Source organism: Saccopteryx bilineata, chromosome 11 (genome assembly GCF_036850765.1).
Source record: "Saccopteryx bilineata isolate mSacBil1 chromosome 11, mSacBil1_pri_phased_curated, whole genome shotgun sequence".
Lineage (NCBI taxonomy): Eukaryota > Metazoa > Chordata > Mammalia > Chiroptera > Emballonuridae > Saccopteryx > Saccopteryx bilineata.
In genome coordinates, this window is record NC_089500.1 from 60882236 (window position 1) to 60909733 (window position 27498).

Below are 27498 nucleotides of genomic sequence, written 5' to 3' on the forward strand. Positions count from 1 at the left end.
CTAAGAGTTTCCTCTGACTTTTTGAGTCTTTTTTCTCTTTTCTTTTCTGCTTTCATGCCTTCATTCCAGTTGTCTTCTAACTCGCTGATTCGATCCTCTGCTGTATTTATCCTGTTTTTAATTCCTTCCATTGTGGTCTTTATTTCTGATATTGTATTTGTCGTCTCCAACTGATTCTTTTTTATACTTGCTATTTCTTTATTTAGGTTTTCAAACTCCCCCTCCATTGTTGTTCTAAGATCCCTAAGCATCCTTACAATCATTATTTTGAACTCCGCATCTGGAAGTTTGATTATTTCCATATCACTCAGTTCATCTCTCGAAAGTGTCTCTTGTGGTTTCATTTGGATTGCACTCCTTTGTTTTCTCATCTTCTTCTTCTTTTTTTTTATTTGTAGAGTTGATTGAGTCTAGGCTTGGTGTTGTCTGCCTCCAGTTTTCCGTTGTGTTATTTTTAGGTCTTCCTGGGTTTGTATCAGCTATTATTTGTAATCCACTTTCGGATTTGGGCAGCTTTGAAGTCTTGATTTGTTTGTTTTCTTAACAGGTGATAGTCTTGTTAACTGATCTCAGCAGGGGGCTTCCTTGAAACTGTATCCAGGAATGCTGTGGGTGTAACCTGAGATGCTGAAGGTCTCTTCCACCAACTAATCTCACTGGGAGCAGAGTTTTTTCTCAGCTTCAGTAGGGGGAGGTGTATCTCAGATCTCCATGGAGACCTGAGTTACTGCCCCTCCTCCCCACTTCTTGTTTTCAGCTGTGTCTTGTTGTGCTGATTGGAGCTGGATAGATGTCCGGAGATCTCTGATCCGGAAGCACTTCAGCTCTGTTTTGTGAAAGGTTCAGTCCCTCCCCCAGCTATGGCCGCCTCCAGCACGAATGAGTCAGCTTTTTTATTTCGTTTCTTGCATACTTAGCCCCTCACAGTCTGTCCCTCTCCCTGTCTTTTCCACTTGGGAGATAAGCTGGTCTTTTCAACCCACCTTGCTCCCTGGTCGCCAGGTAAGTGGCTGTGAGCAGTAGTTTCTGCTCTTTTTCCTCTGTGAAATCCTCTCTGGGCTCTCAGCCTCACCCCCCTCCTTCCCTTCCTGTAAGCAGAGGAGATTCAGGCACTCCTTACCAGGATTATTGTGGCTTCCTCTTTGCTCCTTGGTTTTTGAGAGCTGTTCTTGCAGTTCAGTGTTGATTTTTCATGCTGATTTTTTCTAAATTGATTTGTATTCCAGTTTGGTGTTGAGAGCTGGGCGTCTGTGCATCCGCCTACTCCGCTGCCATCTTCTGATCCCTTATTATTGTTTTTGAAGCTAGTATTTTTGATTAAGTCATCACAACCTTCTCAGATTATTTCATTTTGTAGTTGAATAAAGGCTCCAGGAGGCTGATTAACTTGCTCAGAGATATGTGGCTGCTAAATTCAGGTTCATTTGACTCTGCTCTCTCTTGTCCACCATGACCGGCATTCTTAAAATTATTCCTTAGGCCTGACCAGGGGGTGGCACAAGGGATAGAGCGTCAGACTGGGACGTGGAGGACCCAGATTTGAAACCCTGAGGTCATTGGCTTGAGCGCAGGCTCATCTGGTTGAGCCCAAGGTTGCTGGCTTGAGCAAGGGGTCACTTGGTCTGCTGTAGCACCTCCCCACCCCAGTCAAGGCACATATGAGAAAGCAATCAATGAACAACTAAGGTGCCGCAATGAAGAATTGATGCTCATCTCTCTCCCTGTCTGTCTGTCTCTATCTGTCCCTCTGTTTCTCTCTCTGTCACACACACACACACACACACACACACACACACACACAAAATAGTCCTTAGGTGGCCTCTTTCCCTTCTTTTAAGAATATTTATAAAAGGGATCATTAATAATGCTCTGGATGTACAAAAACTAGGGCAGAAATTCCATTCCCTTTCAGGTTAACAAGTGTACACAGGTTTGAGCAGTGTTGGTGAGGAACAAAGGAAACACACACCAACATTCATTCAGATTAAAATATTCTCATTCCACAGTCACTAGAAAAAACTCTGTTACCAGAGGAAGGTAATATAAAAGTAGGTGTACAACAAGGTTGATTTACCGCAAGATATATGGCTCACAAAAATTAGGGATATTTCAAAATTAATATGAAGCTCTAAAATATCCCCTAATTTTTGTGAGCAGTGTAGTATCAAAATGCCAACTTGACCAAGGAAGCTATTTGCAGTATCAAGTAAACCGGAAGCGCAGGCAGGAACATTTAGCCATTATTCTAGGAAGTATTTTTGTCCAGATTTTGCACCATAACCGAAGTTGTTTTAAACTAAACATCCTAAGATAGCCTTGTATTAAACAAATGTTAAGCATTTTCCTGCAACTTAAACGTAACCTGCAGTTGGGAGTCATCACTTTGAGAACAAAAGCTCAGCGTAAGAACTAACCACTTTCAGAGCTGAGTTCTAGCGATCACTCCCTACAGGAGAAGAATTCATTCTGTGAACTCCAGTAAAGAGCAATATGTAAAATTACATACTGGATTTAAAGGAGGTCTTGATCTGATGAAGTCTAGAATGATTTCATGAGCACTTTTCTTTAACCGAGGAGGAATATCGCCATTCACCTGAAAAAAGACAAAAAGTAGATTCATTTGATTATAGCAGCAATTTTCAACCTGTGTATTGGGAAGAATTTTTAAAATATGGAGTACTACTTAGTCAGAACACTGATCTTTTTTTCCCTTAACATTGTCAAATAAGAAAATGACAATAGCCAATACAATAATAGTCATCTAGTGTGAATGCCCTTTCTCGAACTATGAATATACACTGCTCACAAAAATTAGGAGATATTTCAAAACAAATATGAAGCGATAAAATATCCCCTAATTTTTGTGAGCAGTGTATATAGCTTCTAGAATAGAGCTGCATCTTACTGGTCACGTCGCATAATAAGGTTGTATCTGATTGGTTAAATTGTTGGTACCAGAAATCTTTATATACAAGTACAGGCACTTGATTTTTTAAAAAGTCACTTTGGAGCAAAAAGAGTAGGTAATTACTACTTTTTTAAATCAATCAAAATTATACCTTTTTTTTTGTCAGGTCAGCAAAAAAATACAGTGTGTTCATTAAAGTCATGGTGTGCTTTTGACCGGTCACAGGAAAGCAACAAAAGACGGTAGAAATGTGAATTCTGCACCAAATAAAAGGAAAACCCTCCCAGTTTCTGTAGGATGATGTGGCAGCATGTGCGCATGCGCAGATGATGACGTAACACCGTGTATACAGCGGAGCAGCCCATGGCCATGTCAGTCATTATGTGGACGGTACAGAGGAAAGTTCAGTGTATTCTGTGGCTCACTAAATTCGAATCCGTGACCAAAGTGCAACGTGAATATCGGCACGTTTATAATAAAGCACCACCACATAGGAATAACATTACTCGGTGGGATAAGCAGTTGAAGGAAACCGGCAGTTTGGTGGAGAAACCCCGTTCTGGTAGGCCATCAGTCAGTGATGAGTCTGTAGAGGCTATACGGGATAGCTACCTAAGGAGCCCTAAAAAATCTGTGCGTGAGCCCACATCAAACTGCACTGAATAGGTATGAAACTGGGGGAGTTTTCCTTTTATTTGGTGCAGATTTCACATTTCTATCGTCTTTTGTTGCTTTCCTGTGACCGGTCAAAAGTGCACCATGACTTTAAGGACACACTGTATAACATATTCTTTGGTTTGCCACAGAATTTTAGTAATCAGCTTATGTGTGTCATGAGATGAAAAAGGTTGAAAATTGCTGGATTATATAATTATCCTTATAAGCTTATGGCTACAGCTATTATCTCAACATATGTCACAAAATTACTGAAGTTACTGTACTGTAGTTATATAATCTGGCTGTACCAAGGATGCATTTCAAATCCTTAAAATGGAGAGTAAGCCCTGACCGGTTGGCTCAGCGGTAGAGCGTCGGCCTAGCGTGCGGAGGACTCGGGTTCAATTCCCGGCCAGGGCACACAGGAGAAGCGCCCATTTGCTTCTCCACCCCTCCGCCGCGCTTTCCTCTCTGTCTCTCTCTTCCCCTCCCGCAGCCAAGGCTCCATTGGAGCAAAGATGGCCTGGGCGCTGGGGATGGCTCCTTGGCCTCTGCCTCAGGCGCTAGAGTGGCTCTGGTCGCAACATGGCGACGCCCAGGATGGGCAGAGCACCCCCCCCCCTGGTGGGCAGAGCGTCGCCCCTGGTGGGCGTGCCGGGTGGATCCCGGTCGGGCGCATGCGGGAGTCTGTCTGTCTCTCCCTGTTTCCAGCTTCAGAAAAATGAAAAAAAAAAAAATGGAGAGTAAATGGTTGTATGATTTAGAGCAAAAATAACTATTGCAGAATTAAAGAAAATCCAGGTTCATTTTAGTTCCATCGTTTTGGAAAATTATATATAAGATACATTCATTCCAACAAAAAGTATCTAAAATTACAAATGTGAATGGAACAAAAAATACTATGCAGATTAATTATTATATAATTTATAAAACTTTTTACCTCTTATTTTCATCCTAGTACAAAAACCTAGGTAATAGGAAGGACTGGTGACCTGATTCATTCTGTAGACAAAACTCAGTCAGGCTCAGAGCAAAGAAAGTATCTGCTATAGTCACAGAACTAGGAAGTAGAAGAGTTTTTGTGAAGCCCAGGTTTTTTTTCTCATTCCTGTTCTTATGTCCTCTCTTTTTAAAGCAATGTGTTACCCAAATAAAATTTTAAAGAAATTTATGAAAACCTCAGAAACTCAATAACAGAAACAATTTAAACTCTCATTCTGACCACCTGGCACAGTTGTGACCATTTTGTCACATTTATACTCTACTTTGGTGACCTACTCTTCATTACCTCGTTGTATTCTAATAATTTTTATAAATTTTATTGGAGAAAAGGAAAAGTAATTTGGTTATTCCTCTAGCATCAATGGCTGATTATTTTTTATTTTGACAGGTTAGTTTGTTGCTGAAATGTCATGTAAAATTCTAGAATTGTTATAAAATTAAATAAAAACCTTTTCCAAGTATTTTCTTATCTGAATTTTAAGATTTCTTTTGTACTGGCCAATCTTTCCTTTTTTATTCAAGATCATTATTCAGACTTAATGTTTTATCTTTTTAAGTATTTTCAAAATTTCTCACTGATTTTTCACCGAAATATAAGCAAACCTTAAAGCGCTGTGTAATGAAACCAGTAGTGAAAGAGCCGAAGGCTCATCTGAGCGAGGATTATTCCCAGTTCATCGCAGGCTCAGTTACAACTCTGCCAGCAGCAGAACCGGACAGCACAGCAGTATCTGCCACGCCACTCCGTTTAGCTCTGCCTATAATATTCCTGAAAGGAAGGAAGGGATCAGACCTGAGAGAAACTTCACTAAGTTTGTCAGTCAATCCATTCTTTCTTCTCTGCCTCAGTAATTCAAGAACTTCTTCAGCCAGTCAGTGCCTTCTACTTCACTAACTCTTCATCCTCGCCAGTGGTTCTAGTAACATACTGATCAATGGCATTGGAGATTTTCACTCCTTCCTCTGGCTTTGCACTTCATTGAGACCGCTTGTGGATGATGTCTGCCACCGAATGTTGACCTTATCTCTTGCGAGGCCTGGGCAGTGGATCCGAGACTGCTGCTCTGCTCCAATGCAAATAGAGGCAGTCCCTGGGTTAGAACAAGATAGGTTCTGTAGGTTTGTTCTTAGGTTGAATTTGTATGTAAGTTGGAACAAGTACATTTACCTATTAAATGCAACGTAGACAGATGTTTGTCTTAACATAGTATTTATTTTTACCTTTCTGTGCTTATACATATTTAAAGATTTTCAAATACAATCTTGGGTGATGCAGAAGGTGATGGACTTACTGAAGAGGATGAGACTGGAGTTAGAGAGTCGGGGTCTGATTCTGCTACTGGAGTCAGTTTCTTGAAGTAGGCATCAGCGAGGTTTGTACAGAGCTTTTCTTTTTCTTATCATAAAAGCTCCTGTAGCATCTCAGGCCTCCGGTCACTGTACGGCAAACTTTGGTGAACCTCTGTGTATCATTATCTTGCTCCTCTAACTTTGCCATTCCTGCTTCAATGAGATGAAAAGCATCAGCTAACTTTTGTAGAAAACTTTTTCGGTTCTGGAGTTCCTAGGTTTCTGTTTTCTTCCCTAAATGCTATCATCTGCTGTTCTTGTTCCATAAGGTCTTTAATGGTTAGTTCTTTGCCAGCAGAGTCAAGTAACTCTGTATTTTCACTGACGTCCAGCTGCAATTGATTACCAGTAGTCCTTATGGCACTCCACTCGTAAGTACGAGTTGTATGTAAGTCAGATGTTTGTAACTTGGGGACTTACTGTATCCTGACCATTCTTGATGTAGCACATGGAGTTAGACTGTGTGTACTTTACAGCAATGGTGGCCACAATGAGGTCCCTGAGCACAGATTCCAGCAAATCTTTATTCTTGGTAACAACACTGCTACATAATGACCTGTGGATGACAGCATTATTCCTCTTCTGGCTTAAAAAAGACCAGAGAGAGTTCGAACATCATTTTCATATGAATTGTAAGACTTTTTCATCTGAAGAACACATTAGTTCCCATTTTTCTTTTTATAAAGTATTTTTAAAGCTTTTTCTTCATATCCAGGGGCAACAATACCATCAGGTACTTCTCTAGAAATAATTTTGGCAGTAGGAGCATCACATATCAGATAATGCAACAAAGTCACCAAATAAAGACATCCTGTCATCTCCTCTTGCTTGTGCATATGCAGCCGACACAGGAGCAAGGGTTTATACATATCTCAGACCATGCAGACTATCACCTCATCTTCACTAAGTAGAATTGCAACAGCAACACCTGCTGGGCTGACATGCTTGAAAGAGGCTGCAGCTGGAAGCCTAAACCTTCTCTGAGTTCCTTCACCAGCTGCATTCAAAGCATCACAAATGTTTATAAATCCAGGGGCTCCATTTAGCGCTGTGATGGGAAAGTTGAGGTTCAGTGTGTGTAACTGGCCAGGGTTCATTCCATCCCTCAAGGGCATATGAGATGTTCCTTTACTATACTGTTTCCTGAAGTAATCTGAAGTTGCTTCATCATATTGTGCTATAGGAGTGAAAGCCTTCAAGGCCAACTAGCGTCAAGTCTCCAAGGAGGTGTCTTTACAGTTGGAGCAGTCCTCCGGCTCACACACTACGGTCACTAGGAAGAGCATGGTGACTGCTGCTCTCAGCAGGGTTACTCCACCAAATACCAAAGTGCTCAATGGCATCTTCAACAGTTCCATCTGGAGAACCCACTGTCTTCACAAAGGGAAACAGATTACAAACAACTCTTACAAGATTGATATCAAGTTTGGCCATATCAGCATTAACTTCTGGGATATTATGAGGCAAAATTCTAGTATGGACTGAAGGATGCAGGGTTTCCACAAGTCCCCCTAATGTTTCAGGAAACCCCGTCAGCTCAGACTTCTCTGACCGCCAGACCAGCATCCCTGAGAGCTTTCGCAGTCCCTCCTGAAGCGATCAAATTCAAACATACAAGGCCAGTCCTGTCAGACACACTAAGTAAGATGAGCTGGCAGAGTTCCATGGCTGCAGGCAACAGGGGTCCTGGGCGAGACTGCATTGGCCAATTTAAATACTATTTTAGTTGCTCACAGTCAGTAATTAGTTGTCATTAATTATGAGTTTTGATTTTCTTTTTGTCAACGTCACTATTTTGTGTCAACTAAGAAATAAAAGCTTTTAAAGAAAAAGGACCTAAACTGCTGCTCCAAGGCCTCATCCCGTCCCTAAATGAGGTCACCCTATTCGAGTTCAGGGTGCTTAATGAGCCTGCTGGGGCCTCCACACCATCTACTCCCCTCTTGTCCCATGTTCCTCCTTCCAGCCCTGAATGAGGACAGGGTGGCCTCTGGCAAGGTTAGAGTAAAAGCTGCCTGAGCCCAGCCCAGCTCATGTCTGCTAGCAGATGGCTTAAAGAGGGCCTGCAGCCAGCAGCAGCACCGCAGGCGGAGGGAGCACTCAATGAGATGTGAGAAAAAACTGATAGACAATTTAATGAGTGCAAAATCAAATTAATGAACAAAACAAGGAGATTTAAATTTAAAAAGTACCAAACAGAGATGAAGAACTCAATATATATGTTGAAAAATGAGGTAGGAAGTTCAGCTAATAGAACAGAACAGACAGAGTAGAGAATCAGTGACACTGAAGACAAGCAACTAGAGGTGCCACAGAGAGAGAATCGAGACTTGTGAATTAAAACAACAACAAGAACAGAGCTCTATAAGAATTGTCTGACTCCATCAGAAAGAGCAATATAAGAATGATGGGCATATCAGAAGAAGAGGAAGAGAAAGAAGGGAATGGAGAGCCTATTCAAACAAATAATTGATGAGAATTTCCCAAGTCTATGGAAAGAGTTAGATCCTCAAATCCAAGAAACAAACAATGCCTGGTTACCTCAATCCAAAAAAGCCCTTCTCCAAGGCACATTGTAATATAACTTTGAAAAAATCAATGACAATGAAAGAATCCTCAAGGCAGCTAGGGAAAAGAACAACATCACATAGATATAAAGGAAGGACCATCAGGTTATTATCAGACTTCTTCTCAGCAGAAACTCTACATGCCAGAAGAGAGTCGACCCAAACATTCAAAGTACTGAAAGAGATGAGTTAACAGCCAAGAATACTATATCCATCAAAGTTATCCTTCAAATATGAAAGAGAAATAAAAACTTTTGCAGATATACAGAAGCTGAGGAAATTTGAAAACCCTCACTGCAAGATACACTCAAGGGGATTATTCTACCAGATACAGAGAACAAAACAAATCAAAACTATAAGGTAAAGCTACAACAATGTAACAATATAAACAAGGCTAATGTGTAACAACAATAACATAAAAATTGAAAAGATAAAGATCTTCAGTAGCAAAGGAGATAAAGTGCAGAATCACTCATAGAAAAAAAGACTCTTGTATATATGACAATTGTTCTCTTAATAACCTAATGGTAACCAGCAATGAAAAAAACCACTACTGAAACATATAGCTTTAAAAAAAGAAGAAATGGGGGAAAAGTATGAAATAACACACACACACACACACACACAGAAACACAAAGGGAAAGAAGCAAAGGAGACACAGAGCTACCAGTAAACAAAATATAAAATGGCTATAGAAAATCCTCAAATGTGATTACCATAAATGTAAATGTACTGAACTCACCAAAAAAAAAAAAAAAAAAAAAGGCACAGAGTAGCAGATTGCATCAAAAAGCAAAACCCAATCATATGCTAACTTCAAAAGACATATCTATGCTACAAAATTAGACTCAAAGTGAAAGGTTGAAAATGATTCTCCCAAGCAAATAATAACCAAAGAAAAGCAGGTGTAGCTATACTCATATCTGAAAATTCTGATTTCAAGGCAACAAAAGTAACAAGAGACAAAGATGGACATTTCATAACAATAAAGGGACACTATATCAAGAAGATATAATATATATGCACTGAATGGGGAAGCACTAAAATATATAAAACATCTACTAACAGATCTAAAATAGAAACAGACAAAAATACAATCATACTTGGAGATCTCAATACATCATTGATGGTTTAGACAGATCATCCAAACAAACAAAAAAATCAATGAAGAAATATTGGCCTTAAATGACACATTACACCAAATGGACATAATAGAAATTTACAGTACATTTCATCCCAGAACATCAGATTATACATTCTTCTCCAGTGTGCATGGAACATTCTCAAGGATAGGCCATATGTTGGGCCACAAAACCTAAAAAATTCAAGAAGACTGAAAGTATACTAAGCATATTCTCTGACCATAAGACTTTGAAATTAGAACTCAACTGCAAAAAGGAAGTAAAGAAGCAAAGAAGCCCCCCCCCCAATGTGGAAATTAGGCAACATGTTTCTTAAAAAAATGACTGGATCAAAAAATAAATCAAAGCAGAGATCAAAAGAAATATACAAACAAATGAGATTGACAACATTACATATCAAAACATCTGGCATGCAGTGAAAGCAGTAATAAGAGGGTATTTTATATCATTATAGGCTTACATTAAGAAACAAGAGAGATACCAAGTAAACAATCTAACATCATATCTTAAAGAACTAGAAAAAGAAGACTCTGAACCCATGTGCAGTGGCTAAGAAGCCAGAGGGATATCTTGGCTAGAAAAGTATCCCCTTAGGAGCAAGTGGTCTCAGCCCCATGCTGGAACCCTCAACCCAGAGCACAAGGGCCTGGAAGAGGAGCCTGCATTTGGCAGTGAAAATCAGTGGGGACTCTGTCCTCTGGGAAGAGGAGGGAGTCTGCTAGAATCCCAGGTGGTCTCCTAAAGGGCCAGCACACCAGAACTCATTCTTGGGCACTCATCCAGGGTTCTGGAAGAGGAAAGTTGACTCAGGGCATATAGGAGTTGTAGAGAAGCTCTGGGTGGCGTGGTCCTAAAGAGAGATCTGGAGGGTTAGCTACTGAGGACTTGGTCCTGGGTCAACATCCCACACCACCCTTAGGCACCATCTTCCAAAGTCGGCACTCCTGTTCTTCTAGTCCCAGCCTGAGGAGTGCACTAACAGGGTCCTCCAAATACTGGTGACACCACCCTGCCAAGCTTGAGTCCAGCAGAAAGGTCCTGTTGACTGCACCCAACAGGGACCTTTAGTGTGCTCTTTCTCTGGAGAAACTACAGACAGACACTCAGACAAACTGCAAGGCTTTGGAGTGGGGGCCAGTCCTCCTCACTACCTGCAGGCTTGGTCAGCACCACCACCCCCTCCAAGGGAGATTGTTTTGTTCTATCATCTCAAGTCCTGGTGTCCCTACCCTGCTGAGCTCAGATCAATGAGGGGAAAGAAGACTCCCTATGAGCTGGAAACTTCAAAGCAGGTATGCCTCCAAGCCCCTGTCTGGGTCACTGACAGTGCTGCAGTGGAGCAAATGGGAGGTGAGCAGTGCATTCTCTTCCTGTGGGCACAGCTGGAGCTACCGCCAAAGGAAGACAGTCTTTATTTATTTTCCTAAATCCCGATGGCACCACCCTGCTGAGTTTGTTCTTGCAGTGGGGATAGCTGGCTACGCCACCTTGAACTAGTGGTGTGCTCCTACTGGGAGAGCTAGTCTAGAAGACTCTAGCAGAGACTGAGTGATTTGGCTCTAGAGTGGCGGCCACATTCTCCTTATTGAGTGCCTGAGCACAGTGCCCCCAAATAAGGGACCCACTAGCCCTGTCTGCCCAACCCCGCTGCCTTGCCCTACCAAACTTGCACTGTGTGGAAGGGGTAGTGGGGTTTGGCCAGTTTGGGCCCACTGCAGTCTTTCTTCAAAGGCTCTGTAGGCTTTGTGCATGAAGCAATGACTGGAGTAGTGCAGCAGTGGGACAGTTCCAGCAGCACGGCCTGGGCTAGGGTAGACTGTGGCAGAATGGGTGGGTTGAGGGGTGCATGGAGGAGAGGCACACAGGGCACCTTTGCAGATCTTTATGGGTTCTCTTTGGCAGGATTGGGCTGGCTGGATTTCTGTGTCCCCATCTGTCTTGGACTTGCCACCCACTGAGCAGGCCATGGAGAGCAACCATCACTGTATGCTCCAACCAAGATCATAGGGTAGCTCAGTATTTTTCAACTGCTAGTCCACAGACAAATTTCACACTGGTCTGCAAGAATTAACTATGCTAATGTTGTATGAAGATTACAGACCCATGATCTTAGTCTGATTTGCTAATGTTTAGGGTGATTTCTTCCTTAGCAGTCCCTGAAATAATTCTCATATTTTCACCAGTCCCCAAACGTAAAAAGGTTGACAACTACCAGGGTAGCTGAATGGATAAGAAAACATGACGTATATAAATGCTGCCTACAAGAGAACCACCTCAGAACAAAAGATACACACAGACTGAAAGTAAAGGGATGGAAAAAAAAATATTCCATGCAAGTGGGAAAAAAAGCTGTGGTAGCAATACTTATATCAGACAAAACAGAGAGACAAAGAAGGACATTACATAATACTAAAGGGATCAATCCAACAAGAGGATATAGCCCTTGTAAACATGTATGGACCCAACAAAGGAGCATCTAAATATATAAATAAATCTTAGTGGAAATTAAGAAAGAGATAGCAATACAGTCTTAGTTGGAGATTTCAACATTAATGAATAGATCTTCCAGACAAAAAGTTAACAAGGTAACAGAGGCCTTAAACAACACCCTGGACTGGATGAATTTAATGAATATTTACAGAACATTTTATCCCAAAGCAGCAGAATACACATTCTTTTCAACTGCACATGGAACATTCTATAAGATAGATCAGTGCTTTTCAACCACTGGTCTGCCAGAAATTTTGTGCTGGTCTGCGAAAGTTAACCACTCTGATATTCTATGAAGATTAGAGAAACTATAATCATTGCACCCACAGACTGATGATTGAAAACCACTGAGATAGGTCACATGCCAGAACACAAGATAAACCTTAATAAAGTCAAGAAGATTGAAATCAGATCAAGCATATTCTCTGACAATAATGGTATGAAATTAGAAATCAATTACAATTTAAAAAACTCAAAACAAACACATGGAGGCTAAATAAGTTATTAAACAATGAATGGGTTAACAATGAGATCAAGGAAGAAATCAAAAGTTACCTGGAGACAAACAAAAGCGAACACACAATATCCCAAAATTTACAGGACACAGTAAAAGCAGTCATGAGAGAGAAGTACAATGCATTATAGGCCTATCTCAAGAAGCAACAAAAAGCTAAAGAAAAATCTATTCCTAAAAACACTAGAACAACAAACAAAGCCCAAGGTAAGTAGAAGGGAGGACATAATAAAGATTAAAGCAGAAATAAATGACATAGAGACTTAAAAAATACAAAAGATTAATAAAACCATTAGTGGTTCTTTAAAAAGATAAACAAGATTGATGAACCTTTAACCAGATTCATCAAGAAAAAAGAGAGAAGACCCAAATAAATAAAATCAGAAATGAAAGAGGAGAAGTAACAACTGATGCCAAAAAAATACAAAGGATTGTAAGAAGATATGTACAACTATATGCCAACAGACTGGAGAATCTAGGTAAAAAAGATAAATTTCTAATAACATACAATCTTTCAAAACTTAATTCAGGAAGACTCAGAAAATTTTAATAGACCAATTACAACTAATGAACTTAAACCAGTAAACAAAAAAACTTCTAACAAACAAAGTCCTAGACCAGATGGCTCCAGAGGTGAATTTTACCAAACAAAGAACTAACACCTATCCCTCTCAAACTATTACAAAAAAAATTTAAGATGAGGGAAGACTCTCAAGGTCAGTTTATGAAACCAGCATTATTCTAATCCCAAACCAGATAAAGATACTACAAAAAAAAAGAAAAGAAAATTATAGGCCAATATCCCTGATGAACAGATGCTGAAATCTTCAAAAAAAATATTAGCAAACTAAATTCAGCAATACATTAAAAAATCATTCACCATAATCAAAGTGGAATTTATTTCAGAGATGCAAGGTTGGTGTAATATATTATATTTAAATCAATAAATGTGATTTATCATATAAACAAAATGAAGGATAAAAACCACATAATCATATCAATTGATGCAGAAAAAATATTTGATAAAATCCAGCACAGAATTATGATAAAAACTTTGAGGTAAGTGGAAATAGAAGAAACATACCTCAATGTAATAAAGGCCATATATGGCAAATACACAGCCAACATTCTACTCAATGGGCAAAAACTACAAATGTTTCCCTTAAGATGGGAACAAGACAGGAATGTTCGCTTTCACCATTCTTATTCAACATAGTACTGGATCAGACAAGAAGAAATTAAAGGCATCCAAATTGGAAAAGAAGAAATAAAACTGTTATTATCTGCAGATGACATGATAGTGTATATAGAAAACCCTAAAGACTCCACCATAGAACTACTAGAACTGATAAATAAATTTGGTAAAGTAGCAAGATACAAATGAAGTATTCAGAAATTGGTGGCATTTTTATACACCAATAATGAACTATCAGAAAGAGAAATTAAGAAAAAAAATCCCATTTACTATTACAACAACAAAAAGAATACCTATGAATACATTTAACAGAAATAAAAAACTGTACTTTGAAAATAGTAGCATACTTAAGAAAGAAATTGAGGAAGCTACAAATAAGTGAAAGTATATACTGTGTTCGTGGATAGGAAGAATTGATATTATTAAAATATCCATAGTACTCAAAGCAATCTATAGATTCACTGCAGTTCATATTAAAATACCAATGACATATCTCATTCATCTAGAACAAATATTCCAAAAATTTATATGAAAAATCACAAAAAAAACAAATAGCCACAACAATCTCATGAAAGAAGAACAAAGTTGGAGGTGTCACACTACCTGATATCAAACTATATTACAAGGCCACTGTAATCAAAACAGCCTAATACTGGCAGAGGAGCAAGCATACAGACAATAGAAAAGAACTAAGAGCCCAGAAATAAACACACATCTTTATGATTAATTAATATTTGACAAAGGAAGCAAGAACATACAAACTATTGAAAGACAATCTAGTCAATAAAAGGTGTTAAGAAAATGCACAGATATGAGCAAAAAATGAAAGTAGACCACCCACTTACACTATATACAAGAATAAAGACAAAATGAATTAAAGACTTAAATGTAAGTCAGGATATCATAAATATCCTAGAAGAAAACACAGGCAATACAATTTCAGACATTTCTTCCTTTTTATTTTTAAATTAAATTTATTGAGGTGACATTGCTCAACAAAATTATACAGGTTTCAGGTACACAATTCTGCAACAAGCCATCTGTATGTATAGTGTGTTCATACCCCAAGTTCAGACATTTCTTGTAGCAGTATTTTTGCCAATATATTTCCCCAGGGAAGGAAATAAAAGGAAAAAAATAAACAAATGGGGCTACAGCAAACTAAAAAATTTTTGCACAGCAAACGAAACCATCAATGAAACGAAAAGGCAACACATTCAGTGGGAAAGCATATTTGCCAATGATACATCTGATAAGGTGTTAATATCCAAAATATATTAAGAACTTAAAAGTCAACACTAAGAAAACAATCCAATTAAAAAATGACAAAGAATCTGAATAGACACTTCTCTAAATAGGACATACAGATGGCCAATAGACATATGAAAGGATGCTAAGTGTCACTAATCATCAGAGAAATGCAAATTACAACCATAATGAGATAACAGCTGAAATCTACAAGTGCTGGTGAGGATGATGAGAAAAGGGCACCCTTCTGCACTGCTGGTGAGAATGCAGATTGGTACAGCCACTGTGGAAAGCAGTATGTAGTTACCTCAAAAATTAAAAACAAAACTACCTTATAACCTAGCAATTCCTCTTCTGGGAATACATCCAAAGAAACACAAAATACTAATTCAAAAGAATATACGCACCCTCATGTTCACTGCAGCATTATTTACAATAGATAAGTCTGGAAACAGCCCAAGTGCCCATCAGTAGATGAGTGAATAAAAAGGTTGTGCTACATTTTATACAGTGGAATACAGTACTACTCGGCCATAAAAAGGAAGGGAATCTAACCTTTGCAACAGCACAGATGGACCTGGAGAATAGTATGCTAAGTGAAATAAGTCAGTCAGAGAAAGACAAATACCATGATATTATTTCAGTTATATGTAAAATCTATGAACAAAATAATTTAACAAACAAAATAAAAATAGAATTATAGATACACAGAACAGACTGAACTGTCAGTGGAGGTGGGGCCTGGGGAGCTAGGTGGAAAAGGTGAAGAGGTTAAGCAAAAAAAGTATATATATCATAAAAATAGATACAAACAATAGTCTGGTGATGGCTGGAGGGAAAGGGGGGTGAGAGGGGAGGCAGAAGAGGGCAAAGGGGGAATAAATGAGAACAGAAAGAGAGTTTACTTTAGGTAGTAGGTGCACAATGTAATATACAGATGTTTTATTGAGTTGTACACTTGAAATGCATATAGTTTTGCTAACAAATGTCACCCCAATAAACTTAATAAAAATCTGATAGTGTAACACATTATTAGTGAAGATGGGTGAAAGGACATTCTCATAAACAGTTGTTGTTTTTATTAATTCAGTGAGAGGAGGGGAGGCAGAGACAGAATCCCACGTGCACCTAGACTGGAATCCACCTGGCAAGTTCACTAAGGGGTGATGCTCTGCCCATCTGGGGTGTTGCTCTGTTGCTCTACAACCAAGCTCTTCTTAGTCCTGAGGTGGAGGCCACGGAGCCATCCTCAGCACCTAGGGCCAACTTGCTCCAATGGAGCCATGGCTGCAGGAGTAGAAGAGAGAGAAAGAGAGAGAGAGAGAGAGAGAGAGAGAGAGAGAGAGAAAGAGAGAGAAAAGAGAGAGAGAAGGGAGAGTGGGAGGGGTGGAGAAGCAGATGGGTGCATCTCCTGTGTGTCCTGACCAGGAATCAAACCTGGGACATCCACACTCTGGGCCAATGCTCTACCACTGAGCCAACAGGCCAGGGCCAAATTCCCACACCTTTAAAAAAAATAAATGAAATTTTAAAATACTTAAATATATAAATGGAATAATTACACATGGGTTTTTCACATGTGGGCATTTGTGTGTGTTTGGCTTTTATTGCTTACAATTATGTCTGTAAGATTGAAATTATATTGCTGCATGTAGAAATAGTTCATTTCTTTTCTATTGTTCCATTCATTTGCTTATAATCTACTCATTGTACTGTTGATGGACATTTTGGTTATTTCAACCTTATGGCTATTACAAATAATGCTAATTGGTATGTTCCTGTATAAGTCTTCTTGGGCACAATGTATACCTGTCCTATTTAAGAAATTTCTGCCTTCCTCAAGGTCATGAAGATATTTCCCTACATGCTGCCTTTTAGAAGCTTTATTATTTCACATTTACATTGAGATCTAAACTCATGTGAGACTGACATTTTCCTCGTGCATATGGTGTGAAGTAAACGTCAAGATGCATTTTTTCCTATAAAGAAATTTAAGTGACCACAAAACATTTATTAAAAGCTAATCCTTTTTCTATTACTTTAAAGTGTCAGCAATGTCACTAACCTAGTGAACATAACATATAGGTCATGCCATTTTGTTGTCTATTTGATTGTCGTTGGACATAAACTACACTATTGTAGTTAGTATAGGTATATAATAAACCTAAATAACTGGGAATTTAATTCTTTTAACTTTATTCTTATAAGAGTATCTTGCCTGGAACAAAGGTGGCGATGGAGTAGGCGGACACGCAAAGGATCAAATAGGATTACAACTTAATTTAAGAATAATCATCTTGAAATACCAACTTTGGACTAAACAAAGAGGATTCTATAACCAAGCATCACAGAAGAAGCCACATTGAAACTGGTAAGGAGGGTAAAGATGCAGAAAGGGCTACCCCGCTGCCAGGAACGAGCGGCAACTGAGGGTCCAGAGGAACTCTCACTGTGGGGAGGTTCACCCTGAGAGATGTAGGCGCTCAGTACCAGGCCAAGAGCCCCAGCCTAGAGCCCCAGAGACTAGAAGAGGCGCCAGGACAGAGCCAGGTTGCTGTCTGCGTAAAAGAGAGAGACACACCTCTTGGAGGCAGACTTGATCTTAAAGGGTCCGTGCAGAAAACCTCGTTCACAGTCACTTAACCAGGACTCTGGTGTGGGAGAGCTGAGAGCAGGTGCATGAAGAGAGTTTATAGTTGGAGGCCCAGGGAGAGATACTGTGGGGGAAGGCCACTGGAACCCCTGTGCTGAGTCATTCTCCAGTACTGCAGTTGCCATCTTTTTTGGTGGAGCATCCCCTCTCAGTGGAATCAGCCTAGGGAAAAGCAGCTGCTCAGTCCTCAGGGTTCTCTCCTACCTCAGTCATGGTGAGGGTCGTTCAGAGAAGCCAGGAAGCAGGGGGCACCTCAGTGACTCAATTTTCTGGTGTTGAGACCAGAACTCTCCCCCACACTCTCCTGACCTATGAATGGTGCTTCCAACTCACCAAAGACTCAGCTGAAACTGTCCAAAGAGCGGAAAGACCACAACTCTGGGTCCACACCCACTAGACTCCTGAGGTCGCACCCTACTGAGGTCTATGAAAAAAGTCTGGACAGACTGACACCTGGGGCTGAGGGGCAGAGCCACACCTACCACCCTTCCTAATTCCTGAATTGCCACAGGCTCTAGACTCCAGCAGAGGTTTTTTCAGTGGCTGAGACCAACAAGCAGCCAGCAGACAGAGACTGCAGAAGGCAGGACTCAGGGAAACTTGGCCATTTGAGTGGACCTTCCCCCAGGCCCAGTGTGGGTAAAAGCCAGCCTAGGAGTGCAGCTTGGTATTTTCATGTACACCTGGGCCTAGTAGAGGAAGCCACAAAGTTTGGATGGCTTGTAGATCCAAGAAGGTTGCTGAGGGCCACTCATGGGCAGTGTCTCCAACTGGTCTGAGCCAGGTTCCTGCTAGAGAAACCCAGGGCTGGAACATCCGGGGGCCAACTGCAGAAAGCATTGATTTAGGACCTAACAACCCTTGCTAGAGTGGTATCCTAAGAAAAGGCCCCTCACACCTGGCCCAGCTGAGGTGAGTTCCACATTCTGTGATCAACACCATCACAGTGGCTCATGTGCATTGGATAGGGTGGAGTTTCACAGTCAGCTGGCCTGGACACTGGGTATTCTGTCTTTCTAGGCTAGATTCCACAGGGAAAAGAAAGAGAGGCTTTTGGACCATGGACATTTAATGTGTGGGTCCCAGTAAATCTATTGTTGGATCTGGTCAAGAGGCTTAGCCACCTTCAGGAGGGGCACAGTCATCCTCAGGAGAGGACTCTCTCAATCTTCCTCCCTGAGACCAGGGTCTCACCAGCTGAAAGAACTTCTGCAGAGGGAACTGTTGGCCCCACTTTATGTGAACCTGCTGCTCACCTTGTTGGGGAGAAAGAAAAATTGAGTATCCAGCAATGGTTGAGGGATCAAGCTCTGGAGTAAGGGTCACATTCCCCAAATTGAGCTTCTGACCAAGAGACCCCTGAAGTAGGGGGTCCTACAAACATTGTATTCATTCCTCAGCTGCCATAACCCACCAAGTGTGCAACCTGTAGAGGTGTTGGTTGGGTGAGGCCAGTCTGAGCCCATACTACAGTCTAACTACAGAAGACTCTGTGGGAAGACCAGGCAGCTGCAAGAGGAGGAGGAGTAGCTGAAAAGTGGAGACAAATCTTACAGAGCTTGGGGCTTTTACAGAGCTGCTGTCATCTCTAAGTAGGAGAGAGCTGATCCATATACAAAGGTTGGCCCCTTCCACACTACAGGCACAGAAAATGCAGACACAAATAGCAAAAACTATAGTAGATGCAGACAGGTAGCCCACAGCAGGTTACAAACAACAGCTGAAGCCAACCCAAGAACTAGAGCCAAAACTACTGGTAGTGGGTGGCAGACAGCACCAACCCTAGACTCAACTACCTACAGAAGCAGCACACACAAAGATGGAGTCTAGCAGGCACCAGACACTGTAGAGAATAAATACACCCAACAGGACATACATTGCACAGTGTGTAATACACATGATCAAGGTTGACCCTTACAGCCAGCCAGCCTGAAGGGAAAAATGTACCTACAAAAGGACCAACTGCATCTAATACTCACTAGAACAACAGAGAAAATAGTACACTTAAGAAGAATTCCTAGAACAAGGAAAACAAGTGGCCTGGAGGACACTACCACCAAGCCCATCATTTTCATAAAGACCCCACAAAAATTTCAAATGCAAACAGTGCTACTTAATACACAGACAAAATAGGCAGACAGAGAAATGTGACCCAAATGAGTCAACAAGAGAAATCCCCCCCAAAAGAACTGAATGAGATGGAAGTAACCAAACTACCAGATGCAGAGTTTAAAATAATGATTTTTAGGATGCCCAAGGATCTTAGAGCAACAATGGATGGACATAATGAGCAACTAAATAAAGAGATACCAAGCATCAAAAGGACATTGAAATCATAAAAATGAACCAGTCAGAAATGACAAATACAATATCAGAAATGAAGACTGCACTAAGAAGGCATCAACAACAGGCTGGATGAAGCAGAGGAACGGATCAGTGATTTAGAGGACAAGATAAACAAAAGCAAAAAAGCAGAGAAGCCAAAAAAAAAAAAAAAGCTCAAAAAGACTGAGGAAACTCTAAGAGACTTCTGTGACAACATAAAGAGAAACAACATCTGCATCATATGGGTTCCTGAAGGAGAAGAGAACGAAAATGGGATAGAGAACTTGTTTGAAGAAATCATAGTGGAAACTTCCCTAAATTGATGAAGAAAAAGTCACAAAAGTTCAAGAAGCACAGAGAGACCCATTAAATAAGGATCCAAGGAGGCCTACACCAAGACACATTATAATTAAAGTGCCAAAGTTAAGAGAAAAAGAAAGAATACTAATAGCTGCAAGAGAAAAGCAGTTAATTACCTACAGAGGAGCCCCCATAAGGATGACATCTAACTTCTCAACAGAAAGACTCAAGGCCAGAGGCACTGACAAGAAATATTCAAAGTGATGCAAAGCAAGAACCTACAACCAAGACTGCTTTATCCAACAAGGCTATCATTTAAAATTAAAGGAGAAATGAAAAGCTTCCCAGACAAAAAACAAAAAACAACAACAACAACAAAAACCCCTCCCCAAAGAAAAACCCTCAAGGAATTCATTACAACCAAACCAGTACTGCAAGAAATGTTAAGAGGCCTGCTGTAAAAAGAGCAAAGGAAAAAAAATTGAGAAAAAGAGGATTGTTGATTTAAAATGTCAATAAACAACTACATATCAATATCAATAATAACTTTAAATGTAAATGGCTTTAAAACAGAGGCTATAGTAAGAAATAAAGATGGTCAATACATAATGATAAAGGGAGCAATCCAACAGAAGGATATAACCATTGTAAATATTTATGCGCCTAATATAGGAGCACCTAAATATATAAAGCAGATTTTGATGGACATAAAAGGTGAGATCAACAGCAATACCATAATAGTAGGGAATTTTAATACCCCACTAACATCAGTGGATAGACAGAAAATAAACAAAGAAACAGAGGCCTTAAATGACACACTAGATCAGGGGTCTCAAACTCAACTCAGCATGTGGGCCGCAGAGCAAGATCACAGCCGTTCTGCGGGCCGCATTAGGTCTACAAAAGGCAACTGTTACGCAACACTTTTCAGTGTCACAAAACGACCAGAAACTGTAGTTCGTGGATTAGTCTGTGGGCCGCAAAAAATTGTTCGGCGGGCCGCGAGTTTGAGACCTCTGCACTAGATCAACTGAATTTAATAGATATCTTCAGAACCATTCACCCCAAAGCAGCAGAATATGCATTCTTTTCAAGTGCTCATGATACATTCTCTAGGATAGACCACATGTTAGGACATAAAGCAAGTCTCATTAAATTAAGAAGATTAAAATCATATCAAGCATCTTCTCAGACCACAATGTCATGAAACTAGAAATCAACTACTATAGAAAAACTGAAAAACATTCAACACTTGGAGGCTAAATAGCATGTTATTAAATAACAAATGGGTTAACAACGAGATCAAGGAAGAAATAAAAAATTTCCTTGAAACAAATGAAAATAAACATACAACAACGCAAAATTTATGGGACACAGCAAAAGCAGTCCGGAGAGGGAAGTTCATAGCATTACAGGCGTACCTTAAGAAGCAAGAAAAAGTTCAAATAAACAACTTAACCCTGCACCTAAAAGAACTAGAAAAAGAACAACAATTAAGACCAGAGGAAGTAGAAGTAAGGAAATAATAAAGATCAGAGTGGAAATAAATGACATAGAGGCTAAAAAAATAATATAGAAGATCAATGAAATGAAGAACTGGTTCTCTGAAAAGGTAAAAAGGATTGATGAACCTTTAACCAGACTCATCAAGAAAATAAAAGAGAGGACTCAAATAAATAAAATTAGAAATGAAAGTGGAGAAGTAACAACTGACACCACAGAAATACAAACCATTGTAAAAAAAATACTATAAAGATCTGTATGCCAAAAAACTAGACAACCTAGGCAAAATAAATTCCTAGAAACATAATCTTCCAAAACTCAATCTGGAAGAATCAGAAAACCTAAACAGACTGATTACAACAAATGAAATTGAAACAGTTATCAAAAAACTCACAACAAACAAAAGTCTTTGACCGGAAGGCTTCACAGGGGAATTTTATCAAATATTCAAAGAAGAACTAACTCCTATCCTTCTCAAGCTATTTCAAAAAATTTAAGAGGACAGAAGACTTCCAAGCTCCTTTTACGGGGCAAGCATTATCCTCATTCCAAAACCAGGTAAAGACACTAAAAGGAAAGAAAAGTATAGGCCAATATCCCTGATGAACTTAGATGCTAAAATTCTCAACAAAATATTAGCAAATCAGATCCAGCAATATATAAAAAAAATCATATCATGATCAAGTGGGATTTATTCTGGGGAGGCAAGGCTGGTACAATATTTGCAAATTAGTAAATGTGATTCGTCACATAAACAAAAGGAAGGATAAAAATCACATACTAGTATGAATAGATGCAGAAAAAGCATTTGATAAAATCCAGCACCCATTTATGATCAAAACTCTCAGCAAAGTTGGAATACAGGGAACATATCTGAACATGATAAAGACCATCTATGACAAACCCACAGCCAATATCATACTCAACTGGCAAAAATTAAAAGCAATTCCCTTAAGAACAAGAAAAAGGCAGGGGTGCTCCCTTTCACCACTCTTATTCAACATAGTTCTGGAAGTCCTAGCCACAGTAATCAGACAAGAAGAAGAAATAAAAGGCATCCAAATTGGAAAAGAACAAGCAAAACTTTCATTATTTGCTGATGACATGATACTTTACATAGAAAACCTTAAAGTCTCAGTCAAAAAACTAATAGACCTGATAAATGAATTCAGCAAGGTGGTAGAATATAAAATATATATTCAGAAATCAGTGGCATTCTTATACACCAAGAATAAACTGTCAGAAAGAGAAATTAAGGACACAATCCCCTTCACTACTGCAACAAAATAAATAAAGTACCTAGGAGTAAATTTAACCAAGGAGGTAAAAGATCTGTACTCGGAAAATTGTAAAACACTGATAAAAGAAATCAAGAAAGATACAAACAAGTGGAAGCATATACCGTGCTCATGGATAGAAAAAATAAGCATCATAAAATGTCTATATTACCCAAAGCAATCTATAGATTCAATGCAATTCCTATTAAAATACCAATGGCAATGGCAATGGCCCTGGCCGGCTGGCTCAGTAGTAGAGCATCGGCCTGGCGTGCAGGAGTCCCGGGTTCAATTCTCGGCCAGGGCACACAAGAGAAGTGCCCATCTGCTTCTCCACCACTCCCCCTCTCCTTCCTCTCTGTCTCTCTCTTCCCCTCCCGCAGCCTAGGCTTCATTGGAGCAAAGTTGGCCTGGGTGCTAAGGATGGCTCCATGGCCTCTGCCTCAGGCACTAGAATGGCTCTGGTTGTAACAAAGCAACGCCCCAGATGGGCAGAGCATCGCCCCCTGGTGGGCATGCCATCCCGGTCGGGCGCATGTGGGAGTCTGACTGCCTCCCCGTTTCCAGCTTCAGAAGAAAAACAAACGAACAAATAAAAAAAAGCCAATGGCATACTTCAAAGATAGAGAACAAATATTCCAAAAATTTATATGGAACCAAAAGAGAACACCAATAGCCTCAGCAGTCTTGAAAATGAAGAATAAAGTGGGAAGTATCACACTTCCTGATATCAAGTTGTACTACAAGGCCATTGTACTGAAAACTGCTTGGTACTGGCATAAGAACAGGCATACAGATCAATGGTCCAGAACAGAGAACCCAAGAATAAACCCACACCTATATGGACAATTGATACTTGCAAAGGAGGTAAAAGCATACAATGGAAAAAAGTCTCTTTAATAAATGGTGTTGGGAAAATTGGACAGGTATATGCAAAAAAGTGAAACTAGACCACCAACTTACACCATTCACAAAAATAACTCAAAATGGGTAAAAAGCTTAAATGTAAATCATGAAACCATAAACATCTTGGAAGCAAACATAGGCAGTCAACTCTCTGAAATCTCTCATAGCAATATTTTTCCTGATTTATCTCCACGGGCAAGTGAAATAAAGGACAGGATGAACAAATGGGACTATATCAAACTAAAAAGCTTTTGCACAGCAAAAGACAACATGAACAAAATAAAAAGACAACCCACACAATGGAATATCATATTTGGCAATACGTCTGATAAAGAGTTAATAACCAAAATTTATAAAGAACTTCTAAAACTCAACATCAGGAAAGTAAAGAATCCATCAGAAAATGGGCAAAAGAAATGAATAGACACTTCTCCAAAGAGGATATACAGATGGCCAGTAGGCATATGAAAAATGTTCAATATCACTAATCATTAGAGAAATACAAATTAAAACCACAATGAGATATCACCTCACACCTGTCAGAATGGCTCTCATTAACAAAACAACACACAATAAGTGCTGGCAAAGGTGTGGAGAAAAGGGAACCCTCCTGCACTGCTGGAGGAAATGCAGACTTGTGCAGCCATTCTGGAAAACAGTACGGCGTTTCCTCAAAAAATTGAAAATGGAACTGACTTTTGACCCAGCTATCCCACTCTTAGGAATATATCCCAAGAACACCACATCACTGATTCAAAAGAAGAAATGCACCCCATTATTACTGCAGCATTGTGTACAATAGCCAAGATCTGGAAATAGCCCAAGTGTCTGTCAGTGGATGAGTGGATTAAAAACTGTGGTATATATACACAATAGAATACTACATGGCCATGAAAAAGAAGGAAATCTTACTTTTTGCAACAACATGGATGGACCTGGAGACTATTATGCTAAGTGAAATAAGCCAGACAGAGAAAAAAAAATATCATATGACCTCACTCAGTTGAGGAATCTAATGAACAATGTGAACTGAGGAATGGAATAGAGGCAGAAGCGGGATCAAAGGGACCAGAGGGAAAGCGGACAGAGGGAAAGGGGATGAGAGGATGGGATCAGAGAGGGAAAGAGGTTAGTGAAATTATATACACATAACACAGCGTTACAGAGAACAGGACAGCACATCCTGGAGGGAAGGGGGGAATGTCCTGAGTGGAGGGAGAAAGGGGGGTGTCAAAGGGAACGTGTGGGTGTGGGGGGGAGATATATTCATTCGGTGGGCCACTTGAATCTATGTACATACAATAAATTAAAATCAATAAAAATTAAAAAATAAACAAAATAAAAAAAGAGTATTTAGGTCTCAGGCAAATGTTTCCACAGGATTTGAATTATTGATTGTGTTGTGTGCCTATCACCCAAAGTCAAATCATTTTCCGTCACTGCATATCTTTTTCGTACCTGAACATCAGTTTCTAAGTTATGTCGGAATGTCGGATCAAATCCCTAACTAGTTAGTTAGAATCATTTATAAGTCTCTGAATTTTAGATTTTTTTTCCTTTAAGATTTCTCATTAGTGGCTTAGTAGTAGATGCTACATATATTTCTACTATGCCTGGGATCCCAATCTACAATCCACCTCTAACCACTTTACCCATAGATGAACCCACCTTTTCTGAGAAGAATGAGATCTCTACAGCCTTTGAACTTTTCTTCTCTCTTTAGTTACTTCTTTTTCTTCTCTCTTGTCTCAAAATCAGTGTCCCTTCTCAAATCCATGCCCTCTCCAGGTTTCCTGGATCCATGCCATTTCGAATATTCCTCAGCCACACTCTATCTATTAGCTTCTGCCACTTGTTCCACTCCCATGTGCAGGGAAGCACCAACTGAGCCATCTAGGATAAATCGTTCTTGGGACTTTACCTAAATATCTCCAGAGATAGAACTTTATATTTTTTTTAATTTCTTTTTATGGTGTTTTCTTGCCTTAAGAATCAGGAAGTTCTCAAGTTAGACAGCACAGTCAATTGTTCTGCCTTTTGGAGACACAGAAAACAAGAATGATAGATAGAATGGCATTACTAGAAATTCTCTGGGATCATGGAGATTGCAAATATTCTTTATCATTGTATTAGTGTCTTCGTAAATATAAAATTATTCCTGATTTTGTTTTGTAAAATAGAGTCACTCTTCCGAAAAATTCTAAAGAATTGTGTTTCATGTAATAGGCACAGACTAAATGTTTATTGAATAAATGGTCAAAGCAGCTCATTGAAATGGAAATTTTCTATGAGCTGATTATCAAGAGCCATAGAACTTTCAACACAAATAGCTGATCTGCCTTCAGGTAGGAATCTCTCCATCTCTGTGTCTATATACAGGGGTCCCCAAACTTTTTACACAGGGGGCCAGTTCACTGTCCCTCAGACCGTTGGAGGGCTGCCACATACAGTGCTCCTCTCACTGACCACCAATGAAAGAGGTGCCCCTTCCGGAAGTGCGGGGGGGGGGGCAGATAAATGGCCTCAGGGGGCTGCCTGCGGCCCATGGGGCATCGTTTGGGGATGCCTGGTAAGTTGCTACAAAATATTATTTTATTTTTTTAAATAAATTTTTATTAATGTTAATGGGATGACATTAATAAATCAGGGTACATATATTCAAAGAAAACATGTCTAGGTTATCTTGTCATTAAATTGTGTTGCATACCCCTCGCCCAGAGTCAGATTGTCCTTCGTCACCCTCTATCTAGTTTTCTCTGTGCCCCTCCCCCTCCCCCTAACTCTCTCCCTCCTTCCCTCCTGCATCCTCCCTCCCCCCACCCCTGGTAACCACCACATTTTTGTCCATGTCTCTTAGTCTCGTTTTTATGTTCCACCAATGTATGGAATCATGTAGTTCTTGTTTTTTTCTGATTTATTTATTTCACTCCGTATAATGTTATCAAGATCCCACCATTTTGCTGTAAATGATCTGATGTCATCATTTCTTATGGCTGAATAGTATTCCATAGTGTATATGTGCTACATCTTCTTTATCCAGTCTTCTATTGAAGGGCTTTTTGGTTGTTTCCATGTCTTGGCCACTGTGAACAGTGCTGCAATGAACATGGGGCTACATGTGTCTTTACGTATCAATGTTTCTGAGGTTTTGGGGTATATACCCAGTAGAGGGATTGCTGGGTCATAAGGTAGTTCTATTTTCAGTTTTTTGAGGAACCACCATACTTTCTTCCATAATGGTTGTACTACTTTACAGTCCCACCAACAGTGGATGAGAGTTCCCTTTTCTCTGCAGCCTCTCCATCATTTGCTATTACCTGTCTTGTTGATAATGGCTAATCTAACAGGGGTGAGGTGGTATTTCATTGTAGTTTTGATTTGCATTTCTCTAATAACTAATGAAGCTGAGCATCTTTTCATATATCTGTTGGCCATTTGTATTTCTTCCTGGGAGAAGTGTC

General features: G+C 39.8%; 1 protein-coding gene and 1 pseudogene across 2 annotated transcripts in view; both read right to left on the reverse strand.

Annotated features, from left to right (window-relative positions):
- The window catches only part of SPIRE1 (spire type actin nucleation factor 1), a 271534-nt gene that overhangs the window by 71074 nt on the left and 172962 nt on the right, over positions 1 to 27498 (reverse strand). For both annotated transcript variants that reach the window (XM_066246306.1, XM_066246307.1), the window contains exon 7: positions 2507 to 2593. In XM_066246306.1, coding sequence (XP_066102403.1) covers positions 2507 to 2593 — 87 coding nt within the window. The remainder of the gene's footprint in view (positions 1 to 2506; positions 2594 to 27498) is intronic.
- LOC136315608 (bifunctional purine biosynthesis protein ATIC pseudogene) lies at positions 5172 to 7583 on the reverse strand (annotated as a pseudogene).